This window comes from Notolabrus celidotus, chromosome 1 (assembly GCF_009762535.1).
Source record: "Notolabrus celidotus isolate fNotCel1 chromosome 1, fNotCel1.pri, whole genome shotgun sequence".
NCBI lineage: Eukaryota > Metazoa > Chordata > Actinopteri > Labriformes > Labridae > Notolabrus > Notolabrus celidotus.
The window spans coordinates 10,298,544-10,311,881 of NC_048272.1; the positions used below are offsets into that span (position 1 = coordinate 10,298,544).

The 13,338-nt window shown below is 44.6% G+C and overlaps 1 protein-coding gene across 1 annotated transcript in view; it reads right to left on the reverse strand.

Moving 5' to 3' along the window:
- Positions 1-12,773, reverse strand: part of skib (v-ski avian sarcoma viral oncogene homolog b) — a 34,012-nt gene extending 21,239 nt beyond the window's left edge. The window contains exon 1 of the mRNA XM_034690214.1: positions 11,531-12,773. Within this exon, the coding sequence (XP_034546105.1) occupies positions 11,531-12,424 (894 nt within the window). The 5' untranslated portion in view covers positions 12,425-12,773. The remainder of the gene's footprint in view (positions 1-11,530) is intronic.
- Between the last annotated feature and the right edge of the window lie 565 nt (positions 12,774-13,338).

A 13,338-nucleotide genomic window follows, 5' to 3' on the forward strand; every position in this document is an offset into this window, starting at 1 on the left:
CCTGTGCGGCAGAAGTTGTGGGCAGCCGAGCTAACTGCAGCCTCAGCACTTCTCTCCATATTCTCCAGTTTCAAGCCAAGAGAAAGAACAAAGGCAGAGAGCTAAAGCTGCTGCAGAGGTAATGAGGACAGAGGCACACCGCACAGGAGTGTGTGCCCTCAATAACGAGTGCTGCTGCAGTCTATGATGGAGTCCTGTTGGACAGCGGGAATAAAAATCCTTGCAGCTGTAGTCTACCCACAGACTGTAAGTGACTGACTGACTGCAGCCCACCCTTTTTTACACTGCAGCTCTGTCTACCACAAAATGGAAACCACAGTGCGACTGGAATCTGCTCGGAGACACATTTGGATCCATGTAGGGAGACAGTAAAACTCCATTAAAACTGTTAAGATACCCCAGCAATTATCCATAAATGGCTAAATGATTTAACTGTTTAAGTCATTGCGTAACATGACAAAAAAAAACAGAAGGAAGGATTGAAGAAATATATTTTAGTGTTTCCATAAAAAGTAGTCAATGTGTCAGGGCAATTTATTCATTCAAAGCAGATCCTCATAATGCACTGTCAAGAAATCATCCAAAACGTGTCAGATGGCAGAGCTGTGTTTTCACAAATGACACAGGCTCAATTTCCTGAGAATGACACACACTGCGAGCTGTGGTGTGAAGAGTCTGAGGACACAGTACTGAGGAAAATCCACATTATTTTGAAGGAGAATCCCAATTAAACTTGAGGACACACCCTCTATCCAGAGCGTCCACCAGTTGGAATCAATAATGTGATTAAGAGAGAGGAATTTTACAGAGAAAATAAAAGCTAGAGCAGAGGTGGATGAACTTCCAAAAGGAGGAACATGTCTCTCCAGGGTTGGTATTCATTGTAATATCCTTCTGTAAGCCTAAACAATGCTTACTCATCGCTTTCTTGTGGTTTCAAAGAGTCATGATTGACATGTTTGGCTCTGCTTTAGAGCACCAGAAACATCCAAAACCATGCATTAGTGACACACAAGTAAAAGTCCTACATGTCTACAAAAGTAGGTACATATCCAAGAAGCAAATGTATTCTAGCATTAATACTGAAACTGTCTTTAATTTGCAGTCAGAGGCATTCCACAGTTTGGCTGTTTTGGCAACTCTTGGCTGTAAAGCTGTGTCAGTGCTGGTCCATGCCAGCCCCACCCCATTAAGGCCGAACCCTTCTCATCATGTGTTTCCACTTTACCGATAGGGTGGAAATGACCTCAACGCAGTAAAAGATGACAGGGGTGCTAGCGCTGTTCACCAGATGTGAGCAGGAAAAAAAGAGAGGGAGAGAAAGAGGAGGAGGAGGATAAGGAGAGAGAAAACCATTCGCCTGAAGAATTTACTGCAAACCCCCGAGGAACCCTGTGATTGAGGGTTCAAGTCGAGCTCCAGAGGTTCCTGCTGTAGCTCAACGTGCACTCAGGGAGCACAGACCCTCTCCAGCCCAGCCATGCAAACACACACAAACGTGCATGTGTGCATACATTCCCAAAAAACTGTCACTGCACTGCACCTGCTAGCAACACAAAAGCCACTTCCTCCCACTGTGTCCGGCCAAGCCCCTTTATCCCATTTAGTGCAGCCTGCACAACAACAAAGGCAGAGAAATTAGGGAGCTGCAATGATGATAGGGCGACTAATCTCTTTGGAGGGACTCATTATATCAGCAGCGTGTACAGTTCAGCAGCTGAAAGGGGTGAATTAAATATGGACATGCAGAGATGGGCGTCTTTGTGGAAGATGAGTGCACCAACAATGCCCGTCTATTACCTCTGGAATAATTCATACATTCCATATGGGACAGATGCCCGGACCGGACTATCATCTCTACATTTGATTTTACACTTTCAATTGATACAAGGTCACACATGAATGATGACCCCCAAGGTTTGTTTTGTTGTTGTAGCCATATTTCTCCTTCAAATCTGTCATGTAATCTTCATATTTTACTCTCCAGTGAGGGAACTTGTCAGATCATCAAAGGTCAACCGACCTTGCACTTAAACTCACACTCCTGTGCAGCAGATTAAGTGGTTGGTGCCAAAAGGAGAGGTGATTACACAGTTTATGATGATAATCTGAAAAGCAGCTTGACGTTTTGTAAGATGATGTGTGTGTACACACTCCTCTCTTGACACCGGTGATACACTACTTAAGACACAGGGCTTATTATTAGTCCCCTCATTATGGGATAAAGGGTGGGCCTGCTCTATTTCAGGACATGGCTGTCTGTGTCTGCGCTCGTTGGCTGGCTGGAAATAAAGCCAGACGCTTGTCAACGCCACAAGTGCAGGGGTGGCGGGGGGCCCTGCTGGGCAGCAGGCACACAGAGCACAGTGTAGGGCAACCCTAAGTCTATTAGACACCTGCAAAAAAGAGGGAGTAGGGGGATGAGGGCAGAGGTGTCCTCAGCATGTGAGCAACTGTAGCCCATCTGTACGCCTGTCTCTATAAATGTACACCATTCTGTATTGATGTGGTGGAAACAGCAAGTGAGAGATGAGGCAGGGGGCAACACTTACGAAAATAGGGGATATTTTTGTGGAGATGCACCTTCTTCTGTTTTTAAATGAGATACAAACACAAACAAGGTCAAAGAAAAATCCACCTGACCGGTTGATGCTGTGGCAGAGAATGACCATGAAGGATCCTGGGGTGACTGTAATTCTGAATAAATAACTTTCCCCCCTGTCACTGCAATAGAGTCTGCTAGGACAGCTGTGCTCAATTCATTTGATACGGGTGCCTGCTGACAATGCTGCATTGCTCTGTCTCTGCAAGAAAGCATGTTGAGCTGCTCTGAGGAGCACACAGGGGCTTGCTGCTTTTCACCAATGCTGAATGATTGTTCTGCTATACAAGCCAAAGCTGTGACCCCCGAGAAACCACGCTTCGAGGTATTCAGCCAGGTCTGCTGGTAGATTTGCATCTGATACAGCCTGGAATGGGGTGTCATTTATCAGTAAGTGGGTCAGTCAATGCACCAGTCTGATACAATAATCAATCAGCCCCCTAAAAAATAGAAATGTTCCAACTCCATATTTCTGCTTTCCAGTGCTGATACAGATACCAACGTGATAGATACCGACACTGTTATATATACAGAAACAGGCACAGACACAGACACAGATACAGATACTGGTACCCAAATTAAAGTAGTATTGAATGATATTAACATAACCCCAATATTTGTTGGATAAAAGTAATATACATGTCATTTCACTCTCCATTAGCACTACAATGTTGTTTTGTTACTGAATAATTTACGTAAAACCAGCTGATTATCTGATGACCTAATTGGTTACAGAATCAAACTTGCATCAACCACCATACTTGCTGATATCTGATGCTCTAATTTGGACTCTATAGGGGTCCAATACCGATATCATACCGTTATTGGAAAGCTAGCGAGTGTTACATTTGTTAAAGCTAGCAAAATGTAATCCATTTTTCCACCAATATCAGGTCAGTCAAGTATCAGAGGGATTCTCAGTATTAGCTATACTTAATTCTAGGTATCAGATCTGATATCACAAATCATATCTGACCATTTCTTGTTGGTTTGATGGTTCAGATCCTAACATATACTGTAGAAAGAAAAAACTCCTCTTACATTATATTCAATTAAATTATGGGATGCAATGTCCTGAGATACAGGAGAACATGAGCTATGTAATAGCACACAGCAAACAGAAGAGAGTTAAAATGTGGATCCCACTCATTTTTCTCATTTAGCATGCTCTTGAAAGTATCTATCTATCTATCTATCTATCTATCTATCTATCTATCTATCTATCTATCTATCTATCTATCTATCTATCTATCTATCTATCTATCTATCTATCTATCTATCTATCTATCTATCTATCTATCTTCAGAAAGGACGGGCTCAGCCCTTACAGCCCTGCAGCATTACAGTGATACATGTGGGGCGTATGTAGGCCAGTCTGAATACAGTCTGATACAGCGTGTGCTCTCTACAGTGGAGGTGGAGATCTAAGTATAATGCAGTGTGAGGGGGAGTACAGTAGGAGATCTCAGCGGAGGAGAGCCTGTGTCTGTGCGTGTGTGTCTGAATATGTGTGTTTGTGTTTGTGTGTGTGTGTTCTTCAGGGTCGAGGAGGTGTCAAATGGAGGAGGTGAATGATTGTGGCCCGGCAAAGGAGGTGTCAGACAAGGAGGTCTCAGTGATGGAGAGGAGAGCCTTACACAGTGCTGACCTGTGGATGAGGTGTGTGTGTGTGTGTGTGTGTGATGCAGAGTGGAGGAGGAGGAGGAAGAGGAGGAGGAGTAGGAGAAAAGAAATCAGAAGCAGGAGGAGGAGGAAAAACTTATCCAGTCACAGTGCGGAGGTCACAGTGAAAGAGGATGGGCAGTACATGGAGGAGGGTGAGGTCTCTGTACTCTAAGAGGTCTTTGCACTGTGCCGTCTGTGCGTAGATGTGTGTGTGTGTAAGTCTGTGTGTGTGTGTGTTCTGGCGCGCTTCTTTGAGCCCACCAGCCAGAGAGCACGAAGTTCTTATTTAGCACAGGAAGAGCAGCTCTGCTTAGCAACCACAGCCGCCCTCCAATCACAAGCTTACGGAGCAGACTCCAACAGAGGATGAGTCCTCTCTCAGAGTGCGTGGAGTCTGACTGAGGCCTCCAAATGTTGAGGTGCATGCCTTCCCACACGTAAAATCATACATAAAAGAGGTCTGTAATGCAGACTAGTTTTCCAAAATTGAGCCAAAACCTACATTCACACCCCTCTGTGTCTCCTCTGCTTCCCCGTCTTCTGAACCCAGCTTGAGAATTCAAAGTTAATCTAAACCATCCTAATCCAAAATTTTAATTATGTATATCCCAAAGAGCAAAGCATTTGTATAAAATCCCTAAAACATTCATCCTTCCTTTCTCTGTTTTCTCCCCTTCTCCGTGCAGCAACTTGGCAATGCACCAGTTGCAAGTGAACCGACGGCAGCCCCGGATTGTGATCCGCTAGCCATCGAAACAGGAGGCACGAACAAGATTTGGCCCGAATGCCGTCTGAACACTGAGCAGTCTGTTTGGTTTTAGCCGCGTGAGCTAATCCTTATGATAGCTTTGGAGGTGGTCGGTGGGCGGATTGTAGGCGAGAGCAGCATGCCGATTTGTCATATGGCACCAGCAGGGCCTGCTTCTGCTCTGGCTGGAGCTCCATTAGCACGTCGCCAATGTGGTCTAACAGTTCTGTAGCTTAGAGAGCTGAAGGTCGTTATGGAGAGAGAGAGAGAGAAAATTTAAACAGATAAATATTCCAAATCGCTCATGTCTCCAAAGTCTCATCAGAAAAGCTCATGATTTGGTTTGTGAGATGGCTCTGTTGGTTTCTCTGTCTAACATGCTCTCTGCTGTATATCTAATACATGCTCTAATTACACAGTTCCACAGGGACTGGCTCTACATTGTGATGATGCTTTCAGAAAGAGGAGAAAGTTTGCGTTCCTGAGGACTGTGTCCAAAAAAGATGACGTTTTCATGTGCGCCGTGGTCTCGGCATTCCAGGGGTTATGCAGGATTATCAGAGTTTAAACCCCCCCTCCACCTCCCTGACTGCAGCAGCTTAGTGTAGCTCAGCCAGCAGCAGATGCAGACTCCAGGATTTCCTGTCTCTGCACCAGATGGGCCTGACTCTTAATCACAGGGCTAGAAATCAGGAGGTGATCGAGGAGGAATTGATGATGATTGTGGTATAACACAAACCCCATACAGGCATCTGTTCTGCCACAAACAGACCGACTGACTGCAGTCTCATCTCCTCCCTCATCTCATCATCGTCATCATCATGATCTTCGCTGATCAACACTTATCGTCTTCCTCGCTCCCTCTACCAGTTATACAAGAAGTCTTTTACATGTCAGCACTGTGCTGTGTCATGGTAGGTTTAGAAACAAACGGAGCTAGAAGTGTCCATATGAGATGATTAGAAATAGATTGTGGTAATACAGTATAATATATGAGAATATTACTGATATTACAATTCCAGTGACCAGATATAGTCTGTCCTTTGAGTTTAATGATCTGTGTAAATCAAAGTTGGGACAATGTTCTCTAATCAGGCATGCAAAATCAGTTTCCTGTTAAATTACATTTAAATGGTTTGGATTAGGGTTTAAATCGCGTGCCTAGGTGTTCTTGGTTCAATTTTGAACGACGACTCTTTGCAGCGTGTCATCCCCCTCTCTCTTCTCCCAGTTTCCTACTCTATCTACTGTCCTATCCTCTCAATCAAGGTAAAAGCCCTAAATCCAACTTAAAAAAACCCCATCTCTAAATACTTATTCATAAATATTTCCAATAAATGAATACAATTGTTGAAATAAATACATGCATTTGCATGCATCATCGGTTTAAATCTGAGTTATGTGTAAATGTGTGTTTATGGATGCATAAAATGTTTACTGGTGTTTTTTTTCCTCATCCAGATTTTGCTATCTGAATTTTAGTGATTTCAAAAGTGCTACATATATTATCTTTAGTACACAATTGACAGACACAGCTGAGCTACGTTTACTATAAATACATCCGGCATCCTTGGCAACCTTTTACACATCACTGATGACTTTTCTCTTAGAGTAAGTGTTGTGAGTAAATATCTTCTTAAAGCGACAACAGCCCTCCCACACTTATAGGAGTACTTTTTTTTTGGAGTATTACACTTTTCTCTCTCTTTCTCTTTACACTTTCATAACATAATACCACAATTGGATTTTTGATACCGAGCTATCTGAATTATGAGAAGTATTGTGTTATATACTGATTTTGTTTGTAATATTAAGCTGTGAGCATTGCACCATAAGGGTGAGTTTAGGACGATCTCTAAATGAAACGACTGACAGGAGCCCTAAAAATATTGGAACAATTGTTGCTGTGAAGTGGAAGGCCCTGTTGTGATCCTTCTTCATGAGGTCTAAAATCCCTTGCAGTGCCCTGGCTGCGAGTGACTGTGGCTGTAGTACAATTGTAAATCGATTTAAAAAACAACATATAAAATAATCATTGATTCGTGACCCTACATTAGCCAAACTCTTTGTTTGTGCAAAAAATAAAAACTATAATTACTTCTTCATATTATAATTACTGGCCCAGAACCATTACAATGAGCAGCAGATGTTTATGAGAGATTTTTTATGATAAGATCGTATAATTACAAAATGAGTCCGCTGAGGGTCAATAAAAAATAATCACCACCTCGCCCTATCTCTATCAGACATGCAGACACCACTGCTGATTTCCATCGCCCAACCAGGAAACTCGTGGCGAACCCACGAGCGAGGATTTCACACCCTGGGAGAGGCTGGAGGTTACAGACCTATCCACACAGCACCTAAAGAAACAAGGGGCTAACAAAGAGGAATGGCTGCACTTCACAGCCTCTGAAAGGCCGGCGCTCAAACAAAGGAGGCGGCAGGTCTTTAGTACACATCACCCATGACAGAACCCCAGCTGACACTCTTTTAACATGGGGTCACCCCTGCCAGAATAGAGGCCACAACCCCTGGGAGCTTCTGAGACCCCTTTGCCTTGACACGCCCGCCCTGCTTTGGCCACAACGCTGTGGCCGGCAGTCACTGCAAAGACAGGGTGATGGTCTTCAGGGGTGAGGAGGGAGGGGGGCTGGTCAGTTGGGAGTTGGACGCTGGAGTGGGGGGTGTGCGAGACAACTGCTTCAAGAGAATTAGGTTTTTAGGGGGAAAGAAATAGAAAAAAGACAAACTTAACCCAAAAGACTAAAAAGATAGACATTTGTTGCATCAGGATTAGGAAGCCTAAACCTATAGTGACTGACTCTCTGTGTATCTGGGTGGTTTGGATCTTATCTGACTGGGTCAACACACTGCAGACAGGCCCGTCAAAGACCAAAGAGATGCGGCATGTCAGCTTTCAGGGCTTCCCAGAGGTCAGCAGACAGATGGAAATGGAAATGAGCCGGCAGAGAGCTCATTTTAATCTGGCCTGCACAGCTGATCCAGTCATTACACTTGCCTGTTTACATGCAAACACACCAGTATACTTGCTCTGCTTAAAGTCGCCCACATATAGATGAACACACGGTTACCTGACAGACAGGGAGGTATTTAACATTCATCCATCCACTTTTTGTGAGTGCTAACAGCGTAAAACACACAACCCTTCACCTTGTGACACACACTTGATTGGTTTGCTCCAGGTTTGAAGTTAATTTCATCCAGCAAGGAGAACAATGGGATGAGAAATGGCATAAATTGGCCTCAGTTGAATGGCTTTAATATCCATTCCATTAAGAAGGGTCTGCACAGTTCTCCACACCCCCAGTTTACTCTCCACTCAGTCAGATGATTGAACGCATTGCCCTCACTTCTTAGGGATTTTTTTCTACGGTTAATACTCAAAAGTATTTGACTTTGAAGGGAAAAAAAGTTTTTGCAATTCAAATCCTCTTTCCTGAGATTTTCATGCCAATTTAGAAAAGTTAACACTTGAATTATTACATGCTAGGTTTAACACAAAAGAACAAGTCATTTATATTGGAGCGAAAATTCAAGTTTCCTTAAAATTGACATTTTTACCTGTGTAAGCGAAATAATCACCTCAGATGTGAAATAAAGAGTAAGCATAAAAAAAGTTAATGTTTTTTTAAAATCAGGTTGCAGTGAGGGTAAGGTTTGTTATCTGCTCACTGTATATCCCTCCGTCCTTTATCAGACAGCCATCTGGCCGGTGGACTGGACACAAGGGCGTGTGATTGGACGGCGTAAAAAGAATGGGGGAAGGCTGGGTCAGTGTCTTTGGAGAAAGGTCAGGGGTCATGGCCCTTTGACAACACATGTCAAGGCCTGGCTCACACACACCCTGTGTCTTCTGAATGAGAGTCTGCAGCCTCCTCTCTGCAATTTGCCCTCATCTGCACATTAGGCAAAGAGCTAAATGACCAAATGCTGGATCTGATGCGAAACAGACACAATGGTTCACAGGCACCAATCCATCCTCTGATCCAGCTCCTGCTTTCGTGAGTGGGCTCCAAATCAAGTATGACTCGTTCTGTTTCGCTTTCTAATTTCACAGCCTATAAATAAAAGTCTGGAAGAATTCTGAATCTCCTCAGCAGACTGCAAATCAAAACTTTTCCCTAAAATAAACACATAGGTCTAAGTATTTATCTTCTCAGTAGTTTCTTCCACCCTGTTTAGAGGACAAGGTGGGAGTCTAGACAGATGATCCAGGCAGAGGAGGTAACTCTCTTATTAATAAAACACTCTGACATCAGAGGGAGGCTGAGGCGGGATGATAACATTGAGTTTTTGTTTCACGGGTAAGCCGAGCCAAGCCAATCCAGCCTTTGAGCCCTCGTCCATCCGGCCGGCCTTTCAGCAGCTTGGCCTGTCAGGCTGATGTATGGGAGAGCGCTGGTGTGCAGCTCCCTGAGGACCCGGCCTGTCTGCTAACTGGGACACGACTGACAGTGAACCACAGAAAACACGCACTGCCCCCTCTGCCATGCTGCCTCTGTGATGCTCACTCACACACACACACACCCACACACACAGACACTGAGAGACTGTCAGCCTGAGCAGGACTTAACAATTTGAGATAATATATAACTCACAGGTGATACATCAAAAGCTGCTGGCTGCAGTTGGGAAGAAATTAGCCACAGGTGCAAGAGAAGACAGATATTTCTTGACTTGTATGAAGATTGGGTCAGGTGTTTGAGTTCAAGTTGTGGGAAACATGATGAAAATGTGCGGTGGAGGCCTGCCTGCTGCATTTAGGACATACTCATAAATATTCCTGAAAGTCTTTCCAGATTATTTTTAAAAAAAGAGAGTACAAGAGTTGTTCTGATATTAACATCAATAATGGAAATGTCTCAATACTGCCTCAAAAAGTATCAGACATCTGCAAATACACCAGTCTGTGCAATGATCAGATACTTCCATTAATTAGCCATGAATAGAGTCAACTTGTTTCACTGGAAATATCTTTTTCTTCGCCACTTAGACACACTAACCTACATACTGAGATTTGTATCCTTCCATGGAGGTGTTAAAGCTGCCAACCATAGCTATCATGTAGAACAAAAACTGAAAGCTTATCTCTGATCATTTATCGCATGATATTAACAGAAAATAACAATTAAAAACAATAGATTAGTCAGAGCTACACTCAGTCAGGCAGGTTCACAATGAGCTTGGGGGCTGCTAGCTGCACTGCCGCTAATGTTAGCTTAACTTGTTTGTGGGCGCTATGATGGTGTCAGGTTACCATTCCTCAATTTTTTGTTGTTCTTCAAGTTTTTATCAGCAGCCAAAGGTGACTTCCTCGCCAAACCAATTAATAAGGTATTTTATGTGATTAAATGCTGATTAAGGCAGCTTCATGTGAAATCATTCTCTGGCTACCGCTAGACTAGGGGAGATTTCTCAAATGTATCTTCTCCTTAAGAATCAGTATTTATTTATACATTCATTTTACACATGTTCTTAGTCAGTAATGGCTGGCTGTCAAACTACACAATGGAAGAAAGTCTCCTACCTTTCATTCTATGAGCCGGACAACACGAAAATGTTAGCATTATATCCAACCACAGAAGTGTAAGTAGCATACAAAGTGTTAGGCTCAAATTGGATAAGTTTGGTAACAGCCCAGGAATTAGAATCAGTACAGGAAAAGAAAATATGTTATGGTAACATTTCTAGAGAGTATTGAGGTTTCCCTCTGAGACATCTCCTGGCTCCTGCTCAGCCTGGAGCAGCACCATGGTGATGCACACAGAGATGTCCACTCATTAGCAGAGTCCCACACAACAGCTGCTCTGTGACGGAGGAACAGCCACCTCGTCTCCTGGCCCTTTGTCCATACTAAACATCTCTGACCTATGTGACTAGCCTGGACAGCGACGCACATAAACATACACCCACTCATACCGCATCCTATCAAGCCACACACACACATACATTTCCATATCCCAAACCTCATTAAACTCTTATCCCCTTCCCCACCTCCTGGCACCTTAATAGGCTCCCCTGCCCCCATCTCCCCTCTCCCACTAATAAAATATATCATCGGGACTCCATTTATCATAATGCACATACCCTTGGGTAACCCTGGGGGTTGGAATGGGGAGTTTTGGCAGATAGGGGGATGCTCAGGGGTATCAGCTGATGGTTAGAGGCTTTACTGTCACCTCTGTCAGACACATGAGGTAAATGAGGTGTCATAGAGGTGTTCCACAGTGCAGGAAAGACACAAGGAGATGTGTTGTGACATGTGATTTGCATTCTAACACAGTTGGAGATCATTAATAGGATTGGCACACTTGGAAAAACACCCAACTAATCAATCAAAGGTCAGCCTAATGAGAAGGAAGCATTCTCAATATGAATGTAAATGAATGCAGATGTTGAAGTTGGCCCCAGGCTGTTGAAATATCCACAAACATAACAGCTCTTAGACAATAATGGGTTATTATGAGCAGAGTGAAACAGATCAGACTTACTCTGCAGGATATACTGGACCTCTTGCCCGTCAGGTCATATTTTCCTTTTAACTCTTTAAGCAACTGCTCCAGGTGACTCTTCTCCTCTTTCCCGATGTAGTCCGGGTCTAACAGCACATAAGCCCTCCAGTTAGCAGAGTCGAAACCCCAGTGGACAGTCCGGTTCTCCAGTCTCTTGTGACTGTGGACCACAAACTTGTGAGGGGGGAACATGAGTCTGCAGTCAAAGCACTGGATGCAGGCGGCACTCGGGCCGGTGTACAGTTCTGGGACAAACAAGCCTTTACACCGGCCAAAACATTCATGGTAGACTTTGAAGCTTTTCTCGGTTCGCTCCAACTCCAGGGAGCCTAACTCCTTGTTGCAGTGAGGGGGGTACGTACCGCCGTAGATGAGGGCATTACAGAGGCGCTCAGCATCCGTCTGTGTGATCAGCCCGCAGGACGGAGCCGAGAAGGGCAGGATGCCCACCACTTTGAGGATCTCCAGCTGGTCCGCCGTGCACCTGGAGCAGTAGATGTGTAGGTCGTCGCACACGGAGTTGATCTGCTGGAGGGAAAAATCCCTAAGAACGCTGTTGAGTATCTGTGGGAGGCATAGCCGCTTCTCCCCGCCGACAACGAAGCAGGAGATGGGCTCCCGCTCCAGTACAGTCTCGCACCTCTCAGTGGAACGGTCAGACGGGATGAAAAGTGGTCCGGACATTACCGGAGGTGTCTGAGCCGGCAGAGTGAGCATCATCTCTGTGGATTTGCCATCTTTACCGAAGAGTGAGTCCTGGTGCCACCGAGCGGAGAACGCTGCCGGTCCGCCGAGAGAGCGCATGGAACTCAAATGAAACTGCTTCAGAGTTTGCTGAAGTCCGGGATGGGGCTGAAAGCTCGCGCCCTCCATGTTGTTGACGGTTACAGAAGCGATTTCAAAACTCAAAATGAAAGCTGAAATTGACTTATCGAGTCGGGCGTCCTCAGCATCCGGCTACACACTCAATAACGCGCATTTCCATGTCACCGGAGAAGCTTCCCAGCGCGTCCATTCAGAAAACTGAAGGCTGCTGAATTCACGAAGGCTTATTCCGATAGAAGACGGGTTAAAGTCGACAACTACTTGACTCAAAAGTCGTATTATCCAACGCAATATCACCGGTTACTATGTATCTATGCGCTCCTGCGGTTTTACGCACTCCTAATGCGCGCTCGAAATATGCCTCGTCTGCTCCGTCTGGCGTACTCTCAGCCTGTCTCCCCACTCACTCAATGTGTGAGTCTCTCTCTCTCTCTCTCTCTCTCTCTCTCTCTCTCATCTCTCTCTCCTCTCTCTCTCTCCCTCGCTCTCCTCTCTCTCTCTCTCTCTCACTCGCTCTCTCCTCTCCTCTCTCTCTCTCTCCCCTCTCTCCTCTCTCTCTCTCTCTCTCTCTCTCTCCCCTCTCTCTCCTCTCTCGCCCTCACTGTTTGTTGTGTCTGGTTTCAGTCATTGAATCCCAGCCAGGAATGTGACTGACTCCCCGGGCTGGCTCTTCCCTCAGACAGCTGTTCCTCCCTCTGCTACATGGCAGCTGCACATTAAAAAAAGAAAAAAAATCCCTCTGAGCCGAGAGGAGGGTGGAGCTTAGGATAATATAGATGATATTGGAAATACAAAAATATACTTAAGTACTTCAAGCCTTGATGATCCGTATTTTGTCTTTCTTTGGAAACTTTTAAGCAAAAAAAAAAAGATAATCTTAAAATGAAGGGATGTTTGTGGCCTACTTATGAAATGAAGGTCAAACAGTTGAGACATGCAGTAATAGGAGCTAACTTCTCTTA